At 37.2% G+C, this 24,489-nt stretch overlaps 1 protein-coding gene across 2 annotated transcripts in view; it reads right to left on the bottom strand.

Annotated features, from left to right (window-relative positions):
- Window positions 1-24,489, bottom strand: part of RERG (RAS like estrogen regulated growth inhibitor) — a 135,153-nt gene that overhangs the window by 109,414 nt on the left and 1,250 nt on the right. The window contains exons 1-2 of one of the 2 annotated variants that reach the window (XM_017873668.1): window positions 13,077-13,370; window positions 9,294-9,468 (exon numbers count right to left, since the gene is read on the bottom strand). In XM_017873668.1, coding sequence (XP_017729157.1) covers window positions 9,294-9,354 — 61 coding nt within the window. In that variant the 5' untranslated portion in view covers window positions 9,355-9,468; window positions 13,077-13,370. Of the gene's footprint in view, window positions 1-9,293; window positions 9,469-13,076; window positions 13,371-24,489 lie in introns of those variants that run through there. The other variant, XM_017873674.1, reaches the window with a different exon arrangement.

Below are 24,489 nucleotides of genomic sequence, written 5' to 3' on the forward strand. Positions count from 1 at the left end.
AAGAGGGATTTATCATGCTCCACGTGACACTGAGGGGATAAAGTTAAAGTCAATGCCTACAAGCTACAGAAAAACCTTTGGTTCCAAAGAAGGAAAAGCAACAAACAGGAAGAACTGTTGGAATAATTTTATGTGTGAATTCAATCAAACACTAATGTAAGGGTTTTGTCTATGTAGTTAATACCAGTAGACTGATAGTAGTAAAGGAGACTACCCCTGATAATATGGGTGGGCCTCACCCAATTCTTGGAAGGCCTTAAATGAAAAAACTGAGGTTTCCTAGAGCAGAAGAAATCCTGCCTTAAGATTGCAACATTATCTCCTGCTTGAGTTTCCATCCTGCCAACCTTACAGATTTCAGTCTTGCCAGCTGCCACAATCAAAAGAGACAATTCCTTTGAATGAATGAATGTGAGTGTGTGTGTGTATTCTATTGGTTGTGTTTCCCTGGGGAACCCTGACTGATACAGTTGTGCAAAGGTGGATGTGCAAATAATCTACTTCTGGTCATGATGCATTCCTGTCACTGGAGACAGTCAAGTTCAGGCAAGGAAACCACTTTGGTCATAATAAGGAGGCTATTTAAAATATATGACCCTTGATACAATTTTAAAGCACGTGTGCCAAACTAGACAACATAGTCTAATTCAAATTTTTCATTTATTTATTAAGTCCTAGTATGCGTCAAATACTGCGTGAGGCTCTAGAAGTATAATGAACAGAAACAGCTACTGCTTTGCCTTTTTGGAAGATACATGTATCCTGCACGATATGCAGGGGTACCAGACCAGCTCTTTTTGAACACAAAATTGGTGCTTAACAGATACTTGTTGAATGAACAACTGAATGAATAAAAATATATTTTAAGACTGTAGAGAAATAGATAAATACACACACATACACATACATGTACATATATGTTAACTGAAAATCTATCAAAATATTAAAATGTTTTAAAGTTTTAATTTATATAACGATAAGATTTGATTATTAAAACATTATATAAACACACCATGTTTCATTATCCGATAAGGCATAAGTCTAAGTTATTGTCCTAAACCCTCCTCTCCTTTTTGACTGCCCACTTTACATACTGATACTTAAAAAAAAAAATCAACTCAATGTCTCTTCATGTGACATATTTGAAACCAAAAATTCCTAAGGCATTGAAACTACAACCTCTGGATATGCTGTCACATTCCTCCCTGTTGGGCAGTCCATGGAGGAACACAAACAGCCAACTGCTGGACTGAGTGTATTCATCTGCCCTTCAGTAGCAGACAGCCAAAGAGTTCACCATGCTGCTTCTCCAAACAGAAATGTTAAGAAACATAAGGGGAAAAAAATGAATGCAGATCAATAATAACAGAACCTTAGTATTAAGCCCACATTTGTATCAGACTTGTAATTTTTCAAAGTACCTTCAATGCCATAATTTCATTTTGTAAAATGCATTCTGTAAAATTTTACCTGCATTCTGTAAAATTGAAAAGAACAAATGAATCCATCATTGGGCAGATGAACAAAAGGAGATAAGGATGAAATTAAAATGAGGTTTTAATCTCAATCTTTACAGTCAATTGTGTGCTTCTTTACTATCAGATCATAAGGACAGGACACTGTAATGTAGGCTATTTACATAACAATGAGAAACACATTCTTTAGCAAAAGATGATTCACCAGTACTTTTTTTTTTTAACACTTGATCTGAGGCTAAAGAAATAGAATACTGCATTGCAAGAGAACGCTCCTTTATATAAAAGTTGCTGAGAATTTTGGCTATTTTGGTTAATAATGCACTTGGTACTCCCAGAGGGCTTTGCCATGCATTGGTTATTTATTAGTTACTGTGAATTCCTTATAAAAACAAGATCCATCAGGTTTTACAAAGTTTGTATGATAAAATTCTAATGGTCATTTCATTTCCTAATATAAAATATCTGAGAAGATGTGGAAAATAACTGAATGACACAAAATGAAAACCTTTGATAGCAAAGTTGCAAGAGCCTTGCGTTGAGTCATAGACTGGAATTCTAGACTTGGCTCTACCACCAACAAGCTGGGTGATCTCGCCAAGGATCTCTCTCACATGTATCTCTCATACGTATGGATAAGCTTTACATACTTGTTTATTCATGCTGAAATTATCTATTTCAGACTGCCTGGCCTTTACAATATAGCAACTCATTTTCCATGGGATGGAAGAAATTATGGCTGTTTTTCTGAAACCACATCAATTTTCAAAGGCAGCTGTAGCAACAGACATGCATTTGCACTGGAATTTTGGCTTCAAGGCCAGTACCACCTTGAAAATCTGGCTGATTTCCGCAAACCCATAATTTGGAGAAATACCAGGAATAAAAAGGGGAATTATAAGGATGATTTAAAATTTTCTTCCCTCCACTTAAAGTTAGTCTTTTAAAGTTGCCAAGAAAACAAGTCGAGATCAAAATGGAATTAATAGATAGCTGGTATTTAACTACAGAAACATTTCAATGAATAAATTAGCCATTAGTTTGAAATAAAGGACAATTCAATTTTAATAATATATTCCAATAAAAAAAGCAAGAACAGAGATACGTCCTTTTGGCTTTGAAAAATAATTCTTGATTTTGTTTTGTTTTGTTTTCCAGTACTGTTTCCCCTCAATTATATTTTTCTTAAGAGAAAAGCCTTAACTAAGAAATGGTCATTGTCAACCTGCAAAGTACTTAGGCACCTACCAGTAACAATTAATTTTCATTTTTTTCTAGTTTTTTGTTTACTTTTATTTTCCTATGCCATCTTAAGCACCATTTTTCTTTTTTCTTCCTGGGCATACAAGAAAGGTCAGCAATGACTTATAAATTGCACAGAGGTCTATACATACACATGGGCATACACCTGCAATTTGAAAACATGGCTTCATTGGTCTTGGGGTAGAAAAAACAAATTACAATTGACTCATCTAGGCTGTTTGCCTCTTTTTGCTTTTCTGTCTTTGCAGGTAAAGGAAGATACAAACACTGTAAAGCCACAGGTAACCAGAGCACTATATTTTAGGACAACAGAAAGGCTCCTTTTCCTAACCACACCCAAACTTGTCTCAAAACCACCTCCCTCCCTTTGGTCCAATTCTTTAAAAAACAATTACTCCTCTAACCACCAACTACGCAAGGAATCAATAGGCCTCATTTCTGGTAATCTTTCAATTTCATAAACCAACTAGGAAAAGCTTCTTTACATACATACATGTGTTAAGGGGCCATGCAAGCTCTGCATCCACATGGGCAGAGGGAAGCATAATCTGCCCTTTTTCTTATCTTGATCAATGTTTTTAGCAAATTTACCATAAAGATTATATAATCTTATGTCTACACTCCCATGTTCACTGCAGAATTTTTCACAATAGCCAAGATATGAAAACAACTTAATGCCCATTAATGGATGAATGGATTTTAAAATGTCATTTTATATTTATATATATGTGTGTGTATATATATGTGTATATATATATACACACACATACACACACACACACACACACACACTATGGAATGCTATTCAGCCTTAACAAAGCAGAAAGTTCTATAATTTCCAACCATATGGATAAGCACAGAGGAAATTATGCTAAGTGAAATAAGTCTGGCCCAGAGAAACAAATACCATATGATCTCACTGATATGTGGAATCTAAAATAAAGTTGAACTCATAGACACAGAGAGTGGAATGGTGGTTAACGTCACTGGGAGAGGTATCAATGGGCCAAATGGGGGCATTGGTCATAGGATACAAAGTTTCAGTTACACAGGAGGAAGAACTTCTGGTGATCTATTGCACAGCATGGTGACCATACTTCATAACAATGTACTGTACACTTCAAAATTGCTAACGGAGAGGATTTTAAATATTCTAACCACAAAGAAATGACAATTGAGGGGATGGATACGCTAATTCACCTGGTTTGATCATTCCGTAATGCATATATGTATCAAAACATCAAACTATATCCCATAAATATTTATGGTTACTATTTGTCAACTAAAATAAAACAAAATCTGTGATTGATGGTGAAAAATATATAGAATCTTAGAAAATAATGCTCCAAAAGTTTAATGGCTAGTTGGGTCCTCAAGGAGGTAAAAACTGAGATACAGGGTTGTTGTCTGTGTTCACATTCACGTGGTATGCACAGCCAAGGCTGCTTCTTATACCTGTAGTCCTCAAGTGGACCTGAAACCTATGTGATATTAGAGCCACGAATAAACTTGTTATATCTTCCTGAAAAGTCCATTTTAGTCACTGAGTTTTAGGGAAGATTGTTTTTATGTTTAAACAAACAGATATATTAGGAATTAATAGTAAGTTTTGCATACATTTTATATAACTATAAAACATGCAAAATACTTACATGATTCTGAGATGCTTACATATCCCAAACCCCCTAGATCTTTTTTGCTCCTATTAGAAGTACTTTGAAAACAATGTTCAAAAAGCATCATACTATGCCATTCAGTCTGAAGAAGGGGAAAATTGGTATATAGCTACTTCAGTAGAGAAAAAGTTCTAAAACACAAAAAGGAGTTCTATAGCATAAGAAAATTGATCTGTCCGAGATGCGACTGATGTTTCTGTTTTTTTATTTTATATATATGAGATCTCATAAATATATCTCAGTCTGAAGTATACATATATTTTAAAGCAGGTTTTGGTGGTTATCTTAAAAGTCACATTTAAAATTAGAATAGTCCTTGTCCCACTTAAAAATAAGATGAAAAAAGCTTTTAAAACCTTTTATAATTGACAGAGAATAAAGCAGGCAAGAACAAAAAATAGGAAAAATCACTTCTCTTTGTGCCACAGAAAAAAATATCACAAGCTTGTTTGTTTTTGGCACCCAGTTTATAGCCTAGCAATCTGAGTCTATGAACTTAAGCCTTCATGGATGAGTGCACCAATTGGCTTTTGAATTACAGGATAGCATTACTCAATTAACTTTGAGACTAGCCCTTTCAAGCAATATGGTTAGCTGTGGCACACAATATTTCAGTTCTAAAATGAGAATGTCAGCTGTGAAACTAAATTTACAATTTCAGTTGTTTCTCTATCAGCCCCCTCCCACACTTACTACGAATTTGAATAATACAACTACAAGAAGCATTGAAATAAAAATATGTGCATTCTAGGCTTATTGGCAAGTCTTACCACTTTAATTACTTGGAACTTGTCAAAATATAGGCTGATGCACACAAGGAAATCTGTGCCCTGTATGCCACATTATTAATGCTTCAGCCTTAGCCAATGAAAGTAAATGTTTACCCGGCTGGGGCAACAAAAGATAGAAAGGGCTGGGAAATCATGACCCTACACTTTGCAGCGTCCCCATGGGGTTCACCGTACTATCCCTATGCCAGCAAGCTCACTTGAAGACAGAACTGCAAGATGCAATTAGAAGGAACAAGAATTCCCCCAGTACAGCAGGCCATGTAAATACTTATATATTACACACATGTGAGTGCACATACACGCATCCCTCACATGTTTTATCAGTACTCTTTAGTAATTAGCACATTATTAAATTTTGCCTCTGCTGACATGTCTGTGGTCAAACTGTCAATGAAAAAGTTCTGGTAAATGTTAAATTCTGTTTTAAATATAGAGGGCCTATCTATCACCTGGGCTTAGGAAGCCATCTGCCACATACCAGAAGCACTTTCACATTTAAAGGTGTTAATTTATTGGTGACACTAACATATTTCTGGCTTTTTACAAGATTAAATATACGCCATATGAAGTATTGTTATGATCATCTGTAGTCAAGCTATAGTTGACATTAACCAGATTTTAGGTTCAAGAAAGAGAAAAAGAGAGAAAGTGTGTGTGCGTGTGTGTGTGCGCGTGTGTGTGTGTGTTCAGGGTATGCTGAGCAGGGATATGGAGTTTTTACCTTATAAGCTGTCTGACTTAGTGAAAACCAAAATACTCACTTGAATGCAAGTATACCTTTAATTGTATGTTTTCACTGTGGAACTTACAAATGAAAAAAGCATACCTTAACAAATTATAATAATATAAGCTAATTTTGAGCATTTGCAATGTGCCAGGGACACTTGCATGTAACAACTCATTCAATCCTAGTAACAACTGAGGTGCTATTACATGTTTTTCATAGTTGAAGAAATTGATAGGTTAAGTAACTTGCCAAAGTTGCCAAGTTCACAGGGCTAACAAAAGCTTACACTCCTGACTCCAAGCCATACGACTCCTTGTTAGCAAATGGGCAATAAGGTCTTGTTTATCCTCAATTCCTACTGGTATTAAGTGTGAGGAAAGTAGAGGGGACAAGGAAGACGTGAAGCCTCTGAAACAATTCAGTGAAGAGTTACTGAATTACATTCCAGCAGGTATAATTTCTTGCAGACTTAAACAAGCAAAAGTTACCTATAAGATTGATAAAGTCTCTGCAGTAGAAAGAGAAATGCGTGATACAATGATGAGGCAGGGACATCAAATAGCCATATTCACAAAGAATTAGAATCAACATAAATTCAATATTGTTGTAGTCTATTTTCAAAATGGTTGCATATGAGCCAGGCATGGTAGCACACACTTGTAGTCCTACTTACTGGGGAGACTGAGGTGGGAGGATCCCTTGAGTCCAGGAGTTGGAGGCTGCAGAGAGCTATGATCATGCCACTGCACTCCAGCCTGAGTGACAGAGGGAGACCCAATGTCTTAAAATGAAATTGGTAGATATGAAGTAGTCTGTGGTCGTTTTCACTGAACTGTGGAAAAAGGCTTCACAATTATCACCCATGCATCAAACAAGTGCTACTTTTAAAATGTGAGGTGCAGTGACAGGTCTCAGAAAAATAATTTAATGTTGAAATAGGAAAACACTGTCTGTTTACAGATGACAGACAAAAAGGCAATTGTTAAAGGTATGTAGTCTGTCATTGTCATTTTCACCTAAATGAAAATAAACACAAATGGTGGAATGTATTTAAGGCAAATAGAGAAAACAGTCCAAAGAAGATTTGAATGTTATTAGAGTTGGAAAGAAACTTAGTGAGCAATTTCAACCTGTGCATTTTACATAAAATAAAATGAAGTTCAGCAGAATCTGATCTCCCTGTGCAGGTGTTATCTTCGGCTATGGGTGAGTCGCACTTCTAGCGGCAGTGTATGGAATAAGGACACAAGAAGATGATATCTAGAACCCTGGAAGCTTCAACTTTGAGAAGTGGGCAGACGAACAGCAAACCCATGAGAACAGCTAGTTAGGAGCAATGGAGAGAGAGCAGCAAAGCCAAAGAGTGTGATGTCATGGGAGCCTGGGAAGGAAGGAATTTCAGGACAGAATAAGCATCGGTGTGATGATAGAAAGAAGTCTAAGAAGATCAGAACTGGAAAATGATCATTAGATGTGTTGGTTATTGTTAGGTAGTGACGTTAGCAAAAGCGATTTCAGGAGCGTAGTTATAACAGAAGATGGCTATGTTTTAAGCAATGAATGAGAGAATCAAAAAACAGATAAGACAGTAAGGGAAGAACTCATATTCAATAAGCTTGAAGAAAAGAAAAAGATGAAGCAGTGGACAAAGAAATGCCTAAGGAAAAATGGTCAGGTGAGAACCAGAGGAATAATTGAAACCATGTGGGAGAAAGGCAATGAAAACAGGTGTCCCAGCTCAGGCTGATGCATGACCCTTGACAGGAGACACCCAGCTTGCTCCGACATCATGTAGATGGGAAACGGATGGACACACGTACAGCTACGTGGTTCTCTCAGCTGAGTTTTTTTTATGCTTGACTTCTTAAATCACATGTAGGTTATTTTAACAAACGATACAAGGTTTTTAAAAATCTCCTTCCCTTATTGCCCATGGGAAGTCTGGAATGAAGGAATAAACGGTCAGCCTCAAGCCTAGACCCTGCACTCACAAGGAGTTAGACAAGCTCTTGCTGGCAGTGAGCGTCTTCTCCCACACTCCCTTCCCTCCATCCTCCACTCACAGGAATCATTTCCTCATTCTCCAGATCCTTCCACCAGCTAAGGAAATTAGGTTCTCACGCCATTAGGAAACACTGAGGAGATTAACAGGGAGGAGTTTAACTATCTTCAATTGTGTGAAGGCTGGCAGGTTCTTAGCCTTGCCAACTATCTATTTTCCTTGCGTGGTTTCTGCCAGAGGCAAGAGCAAACAGCAAACAGAAGAAAAGGGTGGTAGCAGGAAAGAGTACTCTTGAAAAAATTAAAAGAAAAAGAAGAGACAAAGACTTAGAAGAGGGAAGATTACTGCTGAAATTAAACCAGAAACAGGTTACAAAAGAAAGGTTGGTCACAGAATTAAAAAGCTATTATGTGTATTTGTCTAAGATTTTGTGGATTACCTAATGTATTGGATTATACAGCTTATTTCCAAACAGGTTTCCCTCTGCAAACATGCACCTACCAGATATCTGTTTGAGTCCTTCCCTGAGAACCAAAAGCTCTGTGTACAGTTAATTATGGTTCTTTCCTCCAGTAAGAGACTAAGGCAAGAGGTTACCCTGAAAGGTCATGCTGCCCTAATATTTTAGCAACCTCAACTTTGGAATTCTTTAATTGTAAGATCGAAGACATATTTTTCAAAGTAGATATTAGGTACATTTTTCACTTCCACCATTTCACCCTTAATCTTAAAGGTCTGCTAGTGATTTCTCAGATGGGGAACAAAGTCTCTGAATTACTGATGTTAGCCAGAACTTGCTAATTTAAATTCACTGCAGAGGCATTCGCAATAGCTATCTTGCTTGAGGGCATGCACTCCTAAAGTTTCAGGAATCCTCAGGATTTTCGAGTGTTGGGCAATAATGCAATTCTGCTTCTGATAAAGCTAGATTCACTTAAGCATTTTTAAAGCACCTAACACATGCTTGACACTGGACTGTTTGCTGAGAATATAAAAATGAATGATATGTAAAATCAGTCCCTCAAGATCTCATACATAGAGGAAAGCACAAGTATGTATTTTATAATTTCCATGATCTGATTTCTTTGGAGGTTGTTAAAAATCAGAATGCCAAGACCTCTGATATATCCATTATCTTGTATGTTATCAGCAAAGCTACTTCAACATAAATAAGCAAAAGGATATATAACAGTCAATTAGACAAAATAAAAGTTCTAGATGAAGAGACTTTATCTGAAAGAGTAACAAATGAGAATAGGAGAAATACCAACTACCCACCTGCCCAATCCCAAGAAACGATAATAAAGAAACACACTCACCCACACACACACACTACAACAACCACAATGAAAATCTTACCTGACTTGCCTACGCCTGCTCTCCCAAATATTGCCAGTTTGACCTCTGCACTTTTAGCCATGATGGGTGCAGGTAGACAATTTACTGTTGTTAAAACTAAAACACTGAGCAAATCTTTTCGGTTCCAGTCTTTAGATTCACCATATCATTGTAAATCTTGGAAGAGTCCACAATCCTTAAACAAAAGAAATTTGGGAATTCATAAGAGACTAGAAAATGAATTAATATTTATTAAGCATCTAGTATATGCCAGCCACCATTCACTTTATCAACATTTTCTAGTTTGATCTTTACCACTATCCTGTGAGAAGTCTATGGTAACTTACTCTAAATGATTTAACTAATAAATGGTAGATGGATTCAGGACTTGGATTTTGATCTGGTTGGTACTAAAACATGCATTATCACACACAACAGCATTTCTAAAGTACTTCCTCAAGAAATCTTTTAATGAAGGTATTGATTCTTGGTAGTAATAGAAAGTAAATACTTAAAGTATGTGAATACACACATTTACCATCTATCTGTAAACATTCAGTGTACAAACACATGCAGTGGGGCAATGGAGAGAGTCACTTTTGGGCCTCTGCATGTCTCTGGGTTGAATAATATACATTCATATTAGTCAATTCCAATGCAACACAATTCAATTTTGCATCTCAAAGTTAAATTTTATCTCAATTCACTCTTGATCACATGATGAAGTCATGTGACAGATACAGATACACAGGTTCTAGGAATCAATATATAATATGTAGATTATATTTTTATATTTTGCTGGGCACCATGCCCTGGTACACAAACAATAAATGCCATGCTCCAAGTTATTATTCCTTTTCTATGATGACTTCAAGTAAATTAGTTTATAATGCTGTCTTAAAACTTGGGAAATAACATTATGTACAAAGTAAGCACATCTTATTTAGTTTGGTGCTTTAGGAATGACATCTAGGTTCTTAGGACCACGGAAACGTAAATTTGGAAAGAGCTTTGGTGGTGGTGGGGCTGGAGTGGGGTCATCTGAAGGAATCTTCTAGCCATTCTTCTAGCAAGAATCTTTCCTTAGGACATAACAATCATTCCATATTCCATGCCTGACTTACCACTTCCAGGTATGAAAGGTAGGCTCATTACTTCTGAAAGTTGCTTCATTTCTCCAATTAGGAGAAACTATCTTTCTAATACTGAGCTCTAATCTGTCTCCCTGTGGCTTCTACTCATTTGTCCTGGTTTTTCTCTATGAAATAACTCAAAATAAGTCAACTTTGTATTTCACTCAGAACCTTTCAAGAATCCTAGCATCTAGTAGGACCCTTGCTCCATCCTAGGCTTCTTTTTTCTAGGAACTTGAGGCCCAGCCTGTCCACTTGTTCTTCCTGGAATGTACACTCTCGTTTATGTTTTTTTGACCTTTACTCTCTTTTTCATCATGTGCATTGCCTCCTCAACATCTTAATCACTTTAAAAACGTGGTGTCCACTGCATTCCACTTTGAGATATGACCTGACAAACTGACCCAGTATAAATTCCCTGAGATTTTCACTATCGTTAATCTGCACACCATGGCTGTACTGTAGCACAGCCAATCACAATAAGCCTCACATCTTTTACATGGACTGCAGACCCCCTCATTCTGAACTTTTGCAATCAATGGCTTAAACCTAAATACAACACTGCACTTTTACCCATGTTAAACTTAATCACATCAGTCTTCATAATTCATTCAGTTTTCAAGTCTGGAAAGATGTTTTAAACATAAATATGTTATCTAAATGTGTTAACTGTTCCTGCTAGACTTTTCCATCTATAAATTTTACAAAGAGCTTCTTAAGAGAGAGAAATAAAAAAGTGAAAACCCTTCTGAAAAAGTATTTCTACAAAGACATTAACATGTAATTGTTTTCTTCTTTACATATTTAAGCTATCATCCTGTACCTAACAAGGTTTTGTATTTGCTGATTTTCAAAGTGCCAGAGCTTCCTCTGAAGGAAGGAAAAATCAACATTAACATTAGCTGTTGTTTACTTCATCCTCAATAATGAAAAGGGTCTAAGTAATCATTAATAACAAAACCAGAAGCTTAAACATCTGCAATTTGTCCAGTCCCATATTTTGGCTAAAGATAAAAAGATTTCCTTATTTGTCACTTTAGATGCATTCATTAAGAAAAGGCCCCTATGTCTTCAAGATTTAGTGCTTCATCACAGAAACATAATATATGGAGATATATTAACTATTTAAATTATAAATGAGAAGAGGTGCTGACAAGCATTTCTTTGAAACATTGAACATGCAAGTGTCTGGAGCTAGTATAAACAATAATTTTCTATTTCATGCAAAACTGTTAATATCCATGGATATAAAATGCAAGTAATTATCTCTCTGATTAATATTTCATGAAAGTAGCCATCAAATGTGATTTAAAAAAAAATGACAAGTCACATTTTTTAGTAACCCCTAACTGGCCTCAGAGGCATAGGAATTTCACTTAAGAAAGAGAAATTGTGTGGGCTATTTCTTCCATTTATAACCTAATAAAGATACAGCTGGTTATTGTCAACCTAGTGTTATGTTTAGAAAAATCACTTAAAGGAAGACACAAAACTGACATGAGTTCTTCAACATTTTATTTCTCACACGAAAATGTGAAAAGTTACATTTGACAAGATAGAAAACAAACATAAATTTGTAAATTGTTGTAATAAGTAAACTGTTGCCAAGTTTCTGATGTTCACAATAATTCATAATCTGAGAGCTTCCATACGTGGATCTAAGAAAATCCATTTGTCCTAATGTTCTGCTGGAATATTCTGAGTAGGGCTGAAATTTGCTATTCACTTTTTATGTGGACGGTGCTTTATTAGGACAAAAACATCTCAGCTCCTATCACTCCTAGAGGTAAAGTCCTACCTATTTAGTTTGAAGGTGTAGGGTTTTTTTTCCCAAACATAAATTAAAGGAAAAGGAAAACGCTAGCCTCCAAATCCTGTATTATTAGTGATGCATTCATTGATTTATTCCACACTTACGCTATGCACATACAAATAAAAGTAGTTCCCTTTGAAGAGCTTACACTCTGTTAGACCTATGATATTTAGATCACTGTAACCTTATTTACTTACTTATTTAAAGAAAGTTTTCATTCCTAATAAATCATTCTCAAGGCTATATTTATCAAAGTTCATGCTTTCTGCTTCCTCTTGGGGGTGGGGCAAGCAAGCATCTTTATAAGGTAATCATGCTTGGAACTTCTGTTTTCATGCGCTCATCAAAATCAACTGTAGCTATTTAGGGAAGCAAAGACCCTAGTCTAGTCCTGGAAATGAGATTCTCTTCTTTTTTGGCCTCCCCTTCTCTGGTTCTGAAATCAAGTTTTCCTGGTCTCATTACTAGGAATTCTCCCTCTTCTTACTACTACGCAGTACCCACAGCAAACCAGGATTAATTGTATAAACCCCTTGGCTATTTAATGTTGCTCTGAAATCAACAGGTATCTCGCAATAATAAACAAACCCATTGTGGACTGCAAGTCACTTGCTTTCAGGCTAGGGAGAAAATGCAGCTTTAAGTCACAAGGGCATTTTTCTTCTCAGCTAGGAGAGCCCTGTCAAGCCAGGCTGCCGTTGTTCACATCTCCCTCTCAGCGAACCCTTAAAGCCACCCTGGGAGGAGGACCCGGTGACCAAGAGGACTGACTCAGAGGCCGAGTGCGCTCAGGGGCTCGGAATGGGTCTGCAGGAAGTCGTCCCGAAAGAGCCACCTGGACACGTGCGTGACACTCACCTGTTCACACTCTCCAGGCCAGGAGAGCTACGGTCCTCTGCAAGTTCGGAATGGGTCCCCCAAGATCGCGAAGCCCTCCCACGCTGCGCAGCTCAGGCTTCGGGTTGCGTTTCCAGTTGCTGGGCTGCGGTCGTGGGTGGGACTAGCCGCAGAAGCAAGTGCCACTGGCCCGGCCGGGGTCTCCTCACTCTAGCTCGCTCCGACTAGCGGCGGAGGGACTGCGGCAGGACGCGAGCTAAGCCGGGCCAAGGCCGCTGCGCTCCGCGGCCAGGATACTGCAGTGCGGCGCTTCGGCGCCCCCTACTGGGTTCAGGGGTAGACTCCTCCCGCCGCGCTGCCTCCCAGGCCTGCGAGCTTGGGTCTTTAACTTGCTGCACCGAAGACGGGCTTCCCTTTTTCATTGGTCATTTCCAGGCCTCTAGGCTCTCACCGAAGGGCAGCTTTCCTCGGTTAAAAGCTTGCCTAAGAAAGCATCACTACGTGGTGTTTTCTATTCCTTACTTCAAATGATCCTCACAATATCTCTTTGAAGTATCTTTAATTATCTCTCCATGATACCCAAGAGGAAACTGAAGGAGAAGGTAATGCAAGGCTAGTAAATGGCTGGAATGAAATCCAGACTGGATCGGAAACCGAGAGATGCTAGTAAAAACAAACACGGAATTCAGTTGAAATTCTACTCATATACTTGAGAAAGTTCCAAAAGCTTCTCGTCCTTCTCACAAGATCAGCATTTATAGGATTTGCATTGGAGTCATACTCCATTATTCTCAGACCGTAATAAAGACAATGAATATGCGAGCTGTGCTGGACCTGCTTTCATATCCCTCATCTGATTTGATTTTTACACCCTCTCTTCATGTAAGAACTAGTATTATAATTACCAGCCTTTCACAGATGAGGAGGTGAGCTTCAGAGAGGTTAAATGATCTCTCAGAAACTGAAACTTCTGAGCAAAGGAGCAGGAAACACTTATGTTATTGTTTTTCCCTTACAAATCTGGGTATTCTTACCAAGTTACCAAGCGGCTTCCAGAAAACCAGTGTTATCTAGAACAGACAGGGGCCTAGGGCAAACTGAACGATCTGCAGAATGTCATCAATGGGAAGGGAAGTAACCATGGGGGCAATTTCCAGAGTCCAGGCTGACCTGGAAAGTCACTGCAGCCACGAGTGAATGGCTGAATGGAACAGCTAGATCTATGGCAAAAGGAGGAGTTCCCTTAGCTGAGCAGAAGTTGCCCTGCTCGTTCTTTGAGAAAGCTCAAACACTGTATGGTTTATGAGTTTCCTGATCCCTAATGTATCCCTCTCTCCACACCCACACATCTGGATTAGATGCCTCCCTCTATATCTCACAGGACCCTGTGATCTTATCATTGTGTTTGTGTAGTACTCATTTCTGCTCCTCAGTCCTCTCCATTAAACTGTGAGCTCCCAGAAGCCAGGAATGTACCATGTGTGACTCTGGATTCCCAGCATCATCCATACAGTGTATATACCTACAGCCTGGCATATGGTAGGTAGTTATAAATACCTACTGAATTGAAGGAATTAAGATAAAGAAGAAGTTGTGACAGGATATGTTTGAGCTTTTTTACATACTGAATTTAGGATACACCATCCAGTAAGAAACTGAATGTATGCGGCTGACATTTAAGAAAGAGGCCTGGAAAAGAGAGAGACTTTGGTGTCTTAGCATGCAGAAGACCTTTGAAGTCTGGGATGAGATAATAATTGCCCAGATTGATTATATAGAATCTTACAGAATTCCAATTACATGGAATTGTGTGGCAGTAAGGTGTTCAGGTTTCACATGTTACCTTGTTTCCCCCATTAAATCTTATACTCAGGACAAGATTTAATTAAAAAAAAAATCTGTGACCCTATATCGATAAATATACTATTTACAGAGACTTCAGTTGGAATTCCCACTTTGCCACTCTTATTTAATAAGAGTTATTGACCAGCCTGGGCAACATGGTAGAGACGTCGTCTCTACTAAAAATACAAAAAATTAGCCAGGCGTAGTGGCACGAGCCTGTAACCCCAACACTTTGGGAGGCTGAGGTGGGCAGATCACCTGAGGTGAGAAGTTCGAAACCAGCCTGGCCAATGTGGTGAAACCCCGTCTCTACTAAAAATATAAAAATTAGCCAGGCGTGGTAGAAGGAGCCTGTAATCCCAGCTACTCCGGAGGCTGAGGCAGGAGAATCACTTGAATCCCAGAGGCGGTGGTTGTAGTAAGCCAAGATTGCACCATTGCACTCCAGCCTGGGTGACAAAGAGAGACTCTGTCTCAAGAAAAGAAAAAAAAAAAAGAAGAGTTTTCGAAGAGGGCCCAAGACAGGTCCCATTTGTAGTAGTTCTTTTGGAACTTGCCTATGGATCCTGATTCTCTCCATTTTCCTGCTTAGCCCCTATATGACAGCACTCCTCCCTCAACTAGGGAGGCGTTTGCACACACACCTGCAGTTCTTGATGTACTGCTCTAAGAGAGATGAAGTAGCTATCTTGGAGCCTGACACCCACTGTGTTATATTTTCTGTATGTATCCTATATTCTGTAGGCTGCTTCCTTTGTCTCGAAAGCAGCAGAAAGAAGCATCCTCTCTTGTACTGCCTGCCTCATGGATCAGTAGGAAGGGCAGAGGACACTTTGTACTTATGGTTCCATGATATATGTCTGCTGGGCAAGAATTCTCCTGGGGAAAGGGGAAGTCCTTATCACATTCCAGTCTCTTAGCCTGGCCTTAGGCTTCAGCTAAAACCTCTAACACAAAACAAGTAGATGAAGAGTTGGTATAACCACAAAGCATGTTAGAAACTGGAATTGTGTGTGTGTGTGTGTGTGTGTGTGTGTGTGTGTGTGTGTGTGTGTAGCTGTTAATCATGTTTGTTATAAATAATTCAAACAGAAGAAAAAATACAAAGATGTAGACAATCACTCCCAGAATCACACTATCCAGAAATAATAACCATTGTTAACATACGGGGACCATCATCATTCCAGATATTGTAGAAAACAGACATCTTGATGCACAGGTATGTGAAATGGCACAGATATGCTAAGTATCATCATACTGTAGACGCTATTTTTAATTTAAAAGTACACTTAATGAAGAAGATAACAAAATTAAAGTGAAAAAGAATGGCTGAACTTTAGATATTTACTCACTTCATGAGATATTCACCCTAAAGATTCCTTTACAGTTTGAATTATTACATAAAACCAGATCTGAATTCATTATGCTTAAACATATATTTGTTTTAGTCAATATCAACTGACTGTTTGCTATTTAAAAAGAAGAAAATAGCTCTTTTATTATGTCTCTTTTATTTCTTCTCTTCTTCTATATTTTTACACAGGTTTTATTTGTTCATTGTCAAGATTTATAACATTCACATTCCACTTACAACTCTCATTCCCAAAGTTATTTAAACTTCGTTCTATACTGAAATAGAATAAATTTCTTTAATTGATTCTTTTATCATGGTTTTTCTATTATTGATTATTTTGATTCATCCCTTGATATCTTCATTAAGCAGTGTTTTCAAGAAGGCCTTGCAGGTGCTGTATTGTATAATTGAGAATACCTGTTTCTTCCTTTTCTTGTTGTTTTTAAATTTGTTATTAGCCTACTTTTGCTTACAATGGTCTTCCCCTCCTTTTTTTTTTTTTACCTGCGTAGTGTTTTTATATTTATTATTTGTTTCATTTTAAGATCAGGACTCATATTTGCTATGATACAAATTCAGTTAATTGTGCTTGACTTCATTCCTACCTTATCTGAAGCCTGTTTGTTTTTTCTATAAAGCAATGGTTTGAAGATGAGCATTGTTATTCTGTCTACCATCTCGAGATGAGAAGATGGTAAAGGAAAGAGAAGAGGGCTTCTGAGTCTCTGTGCAGCCTCTGATAGAGGTTACATGCTCTACTTTTGTTCTCAGGTTTTACTAAGGACTCTGTCTCAGGATTTAGTGCCGGCAGTCAGGATCACATACTGTTTCAGAAAGATTCTCTTAAGCCTGAGATTGCATTCTTCATTTATTCTTGGAGCCCTCTACTCTCTCTCCCAAGCTGTTTCCACTATGACTACTCACTCTGCCCTCTCCTCCCATCAGAAAAGTGTAGTTGCTCAGTTCATTTCACTCCAAATTTGGGGACATCCTTAATTAGTGAGAAAGAATACTTAGGATTTGATCACTCATCAGTACTGCTTCTGGAAAGCCAGGACTTTCTACATCATGATCTTTTATTTTCTTTATTTCATTTTGAAGTTACATGGCAAGAAATGATACTCCTTTCCTTATTTCATTGCTACTAATGATTTTCTTTTGACTTTGGGACGGGCATTTTATTGCTGTTACCATTTATTTAGTTAAATATTAGGCAAAGGCAAGACTGATTTTAGTTGAGATTGAACTTTCCTGTTTACTGGGAACAACTGTAAAGGCTAACCAAAATATACAAAATAGCTGTTTGGAAGCATTGGCAAACAACCAAGGCAGGACTGCACATCTGACAGAGGGAATGTGCTAGAGTTTAGCCCCACAGGCACACAAATTTTCTTGTTGGGGTCACCTTAAGGGCCCATATCCATGAAAGTGAAGCCCAAACATCAGTGAGAGGTTAGGGTTCAGAGCTACTAAGGCAGCCGGGTTCAGAAGGCTATCAGAAAGGGCAGCAGCCACAGAGAGAGAAGCTCAGATATTTGCATGGAAATGTCCCTAGGATCTTGGCTAATTTCAGGGCTGCACATTGCGTGGTGAGTCTCTGAGACATCTGGTAAAAAACAACTTCCTAAAGTCTGAAACCTCCTGAATCCCAAGATCTGAATTCCAGAGTTCTCTGAGTACTGAGAAGGCATCAGAGTTTCAGCCCAGTCAGAATTCAGCAATCTTTGTGAAGTAGGAGTGAGCTCTTCTGCCATAGGCAGAAGAGCTGTAACCTAGGACTAAGGGTGGATCTGAAAGACATCCCCCCACAATAAAGACTGAAATGAGACCTTTACAGGAGCAATCTCATCCACCAGCAAATTAACAGCCTGCCAAAACAAAATACAACACTCTTGAAAAAGTTAACAGGATCCAGAGCCTGTATAACCATCATCTACAATGTCAAACCTACTGAATTAGTCTGCTCAGGCTGCCATAACAAAGTACCCCAGAATGGGTAACTTAAACAACAGAAGTATATTTATTACATGTATGGAGGTTAATAAGTCCAAGAAAGTTTCATCATGAAACCTCTTCTTTTGGCCAGCAGGCGGCCCTCTTTATGTGCTCACAGGACTTCCTCTGTATGAGTGTGTGGAGAGACAAAGAGAGCTTTCCAGTGTTTCTCTTTATAAGGACATTGGTCTTATTGGATCTGATACCACCCTTATGACCTCATTTAACCTTAATTCTTTTTGGAAAAGTTCTATCTCCAAATAAAATTACACTAAGAGTATGGCTTCAGTATAAGCATTTTGAGGGTACACAAACATTTAGTTCATAACATAGACAATAAACATTTCCAGATAGGCAAGAAGCACATAAAATTTACCAATACTCAAGAGATAAAAATAGATGATAGATGATTATATATTGAAGTAATTAGATGAAGACTTCAAAATTGCTAGGATTATTATGCTAAAACCAATAGAGGAAATAATGGACAAAACAGATAAAATATAAAGTATTTATCTTATTTTATCCATTTGGGCATATTTCACAGAGAAATAGAAACTATGAAAAGGATCAAATAAAACTTTAGAACTATAAATAAATACTTAAAACTAAGAACGCATTTGAGGAATTTAACAGTAGATTGAAAGATTGGAAGACAGAATTAGTAAATTCAAAGATCTGTCATTAGAAAATGACCAAAATGGGCCACAGAAAAAATAGACAATGAAAAGATGAAAACAGAGAATGAAAAATGTAGAACATGATCAAAAGTCATAACATACATGTAATTGGAGTTCTAGAAAGAGAAGAATGAAAGGATGAGATAAAAGCAATAGTTGAAGAAATAATAGCTGACAATTTTGCAAATCTAATGAAAGATAGTAATCTCTCAATTCAAGATGTTTCATGAACCCCAGGCAAGGTAAATAAAAAGAAATCTAAACCTACATACATTTCAGTCAACTTTCTGATCATCAAGATACAGAGAAACTACTAAAAACACCTAGAGAAAAAAACAAAAAAGACACACCGTTTTTAAGGGAAAAATATAGTAAAAATGGATTATAGCCTCTCAATAGAAGCTATGGAAAACCTAGGACAATGAAAAGGCATCTTCAAAGTGCTGAGCTAGAATTCTATACTTGTTGAAATAAGTCATTCGCAGACAAAATTTGAGATAGTTTATTGGTTGCTGGCAGAACAATGAAAAAAATGATTTCAGATGGACGCAAAAACAAAAAATTCTAATAGTATCAGCAACTCCTGATAAGGTAAATAAATGGGTAAAAATAAATGAAGATTAACCAATGAAAACCACAAGTATAAAAATGTCTTGTGGATTTATAATTTCTGGAGGTTAAATATATGACAGTGGGAAACAAAGTAAGAGGTATAAATCAAGTTACGCTGTTATAAATGTCTTACACATTGAGGGATTTGGCAAAATTACTAACTTAGACTAATAATGTAAGAATTCACTTGCAATTTCTAGGAAAACACTAAAGGTATCCCAAAGTATAACCAAAAAAACCTAATAGAGAAGATAAAATAAAATATAAATATTCCATTAATACAAAAGAAGGCAAGAAAGGAGAAATAAAGGAACAAATAGATGGAAACATTTGTCAACAATTAAGAAGATACTAGACTTACATCCAACTATCTCAAAAATTACATTCAATGTACATGAACTGAACACTCCAATTAAAACACAGAATATGTCAGATTGGATTAAAACTGATGTAACTGTATGCTTTTTACAAAAATCCCTTATTAAATATAAAGGCACAAATAGACTGAAAGTAAAAAAAAAATGGAAAAAGATGTTGCATGCAAACACTAGTCAAAGGGAAAGGCCAATTCTGCAACCGACCTTCGTTCCATGTCATTCCTTACATGAAAGTTAGCCCAAAGCCTGTGTTCTGAATCATAATGCTTCACTACTTTTATAATGCAGTGAAGTTCATCTCCCTTTCTAATATTTCCTTGCCTTGGCCAAGGTTGATTGCCTCTATTCTTCTTTCCCATTCTCAGTTCATTTGGTGGTGTTCTGAGCACGACAACAGGAATACTAGAAATGAGCATGTGTAGAGAAAAGTAAGCTGTAGTCAGTATTCTGTGTCTCTTTTGCAGATTCTCACTCTGAATCCTCCCGCTCATCTGGTCATACCCTATGGTGGGCAGGATTGCTGGAATGACAGCCCACTTTGTTGAGAAAAGGGAGAAGACAGTGAGTGCCTGTATCTTAGCAGATCTTTGAACCATACTCTCTGAACCAAATTTAGTTCTCATTAGTTCATCTCTGTTTAAACTGTTTTTCCAGACTATTGAAGATTAGATTATCCTAAAAGAATTGGATTTCTTATTGAATTTTTATTGCTATCACTTTTACTGACTTTTAAGTGGACAGTAGAACAGTTCTAAGATTAGTTGCATATGTCTCCATGTTAGTACTGTGCAATAGGGAAAGAGAGAGAGACTATCTGCTAATAGTAAATGTAGTTTAGTTATCACTAGTTATATAAGTATTATAGTTATATAAGTTAGAATCTTGATGAAATTAATAAATTCAAATAGAATAGTATATTCCATTGGAGGTTAATGCTGCTCAGATGCTATCGGAGGATCTTTACCTAATAAACTGGCAGGGAATTAGAAACACATTTGCAAAGTTCTGACAATTTGTGGGACCTGGAATAACATAATAAAAGCAAAGTTTAGCTTACCACAGGGTCAATGTGAAAAACTACATTTACTTATATAGGATAGTCCACATGGTTTTGTACTTCCTACCTTTGCCTTAATGATACATAAAAACAATTCCAAGCTGGAACATTTTTTGAACCTCACAAAATCCAATTTATCATCTATGGTTAAAAAAGGTCAAGAAGCCACATGAGCTAGGATAGTTTTCCCTCCATTCTGTCTCTTATATAGGGTTGAAAGTAGAAACTCTTCTTAAATGAAATCATCATTTAATGAATCCAGTTGATACAGAAATACTAATGTTTAATAACAGCCACCAACTGATGCCAATAAGCAACTAACTCAGGGAAAACTGTAGAAGGTGGAAAATATTACAGTTTTACTTATTTACATAGTGGTTGGCGTGGAGATAGAGCCTGATTCATTTTCAGTATTGTTGAATAAAATGAATACAATAAAATATGTATGATCTGTGGATGATTGAGCATGAAACAGATACATAGTAATTTCTGGTTTAATATTTCATCTGGCTAGCTATCCCCAGCTAAGTCTTTCCAAAATGCTGCCAGTATACATCAAATAAGACATTGATAAAAATGAAAACGCATGCCAAAATCTAAAGCCAACACTCAAATAAAACAAACTACTTTAACAGTTTAGGATATGTTCTTCCTCCTTTGTGTGTGTACTCACTCACACACACACACACACCCCCCCTCATAAATATGCATTTAAAAAAATTCTTACATATTGAATCATAATGTACAAATTGTTCTTTTTCTCATTCACTGTGCTTTAGAGATCTTTTCATTTCACTATATATGGATGTACCTCACTGATTTCAACTGTGTTGTCATGGTACTAAGGAACTATATACCAAATATCATTTATGTAATTTTGGTATATAGTTCTAATCTAAATATGTAATCTAAAAGTACATTTTTATATTAGACATATTATTCATCATTTTAATGAGGTAAATCCATATATACTGACATAAAATATCTCCAACACAAAACAAGGGGCAATACATAAAATCTGATGCCATTCACGTGAAGAAAGAAGTCTACATAATTTCTATGTGAAGACACACATGATTTCATAGTAAATGTATGAAAGATAGAAAGCTAACAGATGAAAGTCCCTTTGGAGAAGCGTCTGGGTTTGGTGTGGGTAGATAAGGGGGTGTTAGGCTTATCTGTAATGTTTTAGTCTGTTTTATTTAGCTTATCTTATAATGAAGATATATGTATTGCATTAGCTGGCAAAATAAAATTATATCATATTTTAAAACTAAAAGTATATAAACTGGAAAATGAATACATGTATTCTAGAGATGGTTGGAAAAGCTTGTCAAGGGAAACTGGTCCATCAGAAGCAAGATCATCAGTGCAAAAATGTAAAATGGTTGGATTTTGCAGTTACATCTTTCAAATGAACACTGTCAAGATGATACCTCATATACTTTTCTCTGGTGGCTGTGAATATTATTTTAGCCAGCTTGTTCATGAAGGATGATGACAGAAAGGCATGGAAGTCAATGAAAAGATGCCGTCATTTATGTCAAACTCTGGGACACAGCATGAGAGTCACGCTACTGTCAATCATGCTGGTCCTTTGCATATTAGTGTCCCTGCAGGGCTGGCTGCACAGGGGCTCACTTTTATAAAAGCTGGATTCCAGTGCAGTCACCTTTTCAGTTGCCTTGCTATCAGTGCCTTTTTCTCCATTACACATATGGTTTGCCCTTATGTTTTTCCCTTTACCTTTAGCTGAATTATAATATTGAAGGATAGAGTTGCTGGAGCTTATTGAAACACAAAACCAAAATTTACAATTTACTTTTAAATGTATCCATGGCTCAGAATTTCAGAGGTGAGCAAAATAAACAAACAAATATAAAGCTGTATCTAGGTGTTTCCCAAAATGGAAGAAAGCAATTTCCTTTCTACGTTAATAGTTTAAAGATCTGTAATTAAAGTGAACTTTTAACTAAAACAAGAACTGAGGATTTTTCAATACTGCTACAAAAGAAGTGAATGTTACAGCTGAGAATGAAATAATAACCTAGGACTAATAGAAGAACATCAGCAGAATCTGGATTGTGTATGAAAACACATCTGGAAACCAATAAGCAGAGAGATGGTTGTCTTACCTGCTGCCTCTAGGACTCTTACTAATCCTTCAACACGATTGAACAGCAAAGGACAATGATGTCAAAAGACTACTCTGCAACACGTGCAAATGTACATAATTATTCCTGAGTCACAACATAATGTAGTCATTCTCAGATTCTATAGTTTTGTTTTTATCATAATGTCTTCAGTTAATGAACCTCCTCAGATGTAGCCTTGATAGACCCCATCTAGTCATTTTGTTAAGATTTTGCAAATCAATTAAGCAGATCTCTCATCAAAACTATATTTAAAATTTTTTTAAACATTTAAAATGTACGTGTTGCGCATCACATAGAGTGGTGAATGCATAGCAGAAGAGGAAAAATTCGAGGTTTTCAAGTGTGTTGATCCTGGCTGGTGGAAGAAAAGAAGAATGCATGCCTGAAAAGAAGTTCTCACATGTATCTACCCTTGTAGCACACTACAGAGAGCTATAGAAATATTTGCCTAATATTAGCTGACCTGCCACCCCAACCAGAGAACATTGGGAGGCACTGGGTTACACAGGCTCAACAGGACAAGCCAAGTTTAAAACATGCAGATATGAAAGCCTAGGGAGCTGTCAAATGGCAGAAGGGCAGAAAGGAAGAGAGGCAGGTTTATCAAAGTCAAAATCTGAGACCAGGAGACAAGTAGAAGCAAAAACTGGTAGGAGCTAAATGAATAATCTATTTTACAATGATCTGTTCTAGGGATTCCATTCTCTTTTCTATTGACTTCCAGATGCCCAAATCCACCATGCTCTAAGCTGAGTCTGTACTTTCTGTGTAGCATACCCATATCATACATCTCCATTTTCCCTCCTTCCCTTTATACCTCCATCAAATAAACCTGTCTGATGTCTTATTCTCTTAGATTCTGGCTGGGTGACAGAAGCAGTCTGATAAATTAATTCCTGCCAGATGTTAACTGGGGCAATAACGTCATGGATAAGATCAGGAACAGCATAGGTTGGAATCCAGACTCTGCCTCTATTAAATTGTGTGTCTGTGAGATAGGTTCTTTTCTTTTTTAAGGTGAAGTGAGTTTACTGGTGTGTACCCTAATCTAATATGACCACAGGTCTTATAAGGAAAGGTGTTTAGGTCACAAAAAAGCTCAAGAGAAGGTCCTCTGAATACAGAGACAGAAGACAGTCATCTCCAAGCTAAGAAGAGAGGGCTCAGAGAAACCACCCCAGACTGACAGCTTGATGTTGGACTTCTATCCTCCAAAATTGTGAGAAACTAAACTTCTGTGGTCAAGCTCTTCAGTCTGTGTGCCGTATTATGGCAGCTCTGGAAAACTATTCCAGCCTATTAGGACACACATAGGATGCTCCCCGCAGAACAGCTGCATGGAAATGGAATCTTATCAT

Source organism: Rhinopithecus bieti, unplaced genomic scaffold (assembly GCF_001698545.2).
Source record: "Rhinopithecus bieti isolate Rb0 unplaced genomic scaffold, ASM169854v2 scaffold_110, whole genome shotgun sequence".
In the NCBI taxonomy this organism is placed as follows: Eukaryota; Metazoa; Chordata; class Mammalia; order Primates; family Cercopithecidae; genus Rhinopithecus; species Rhinopithecus bieti.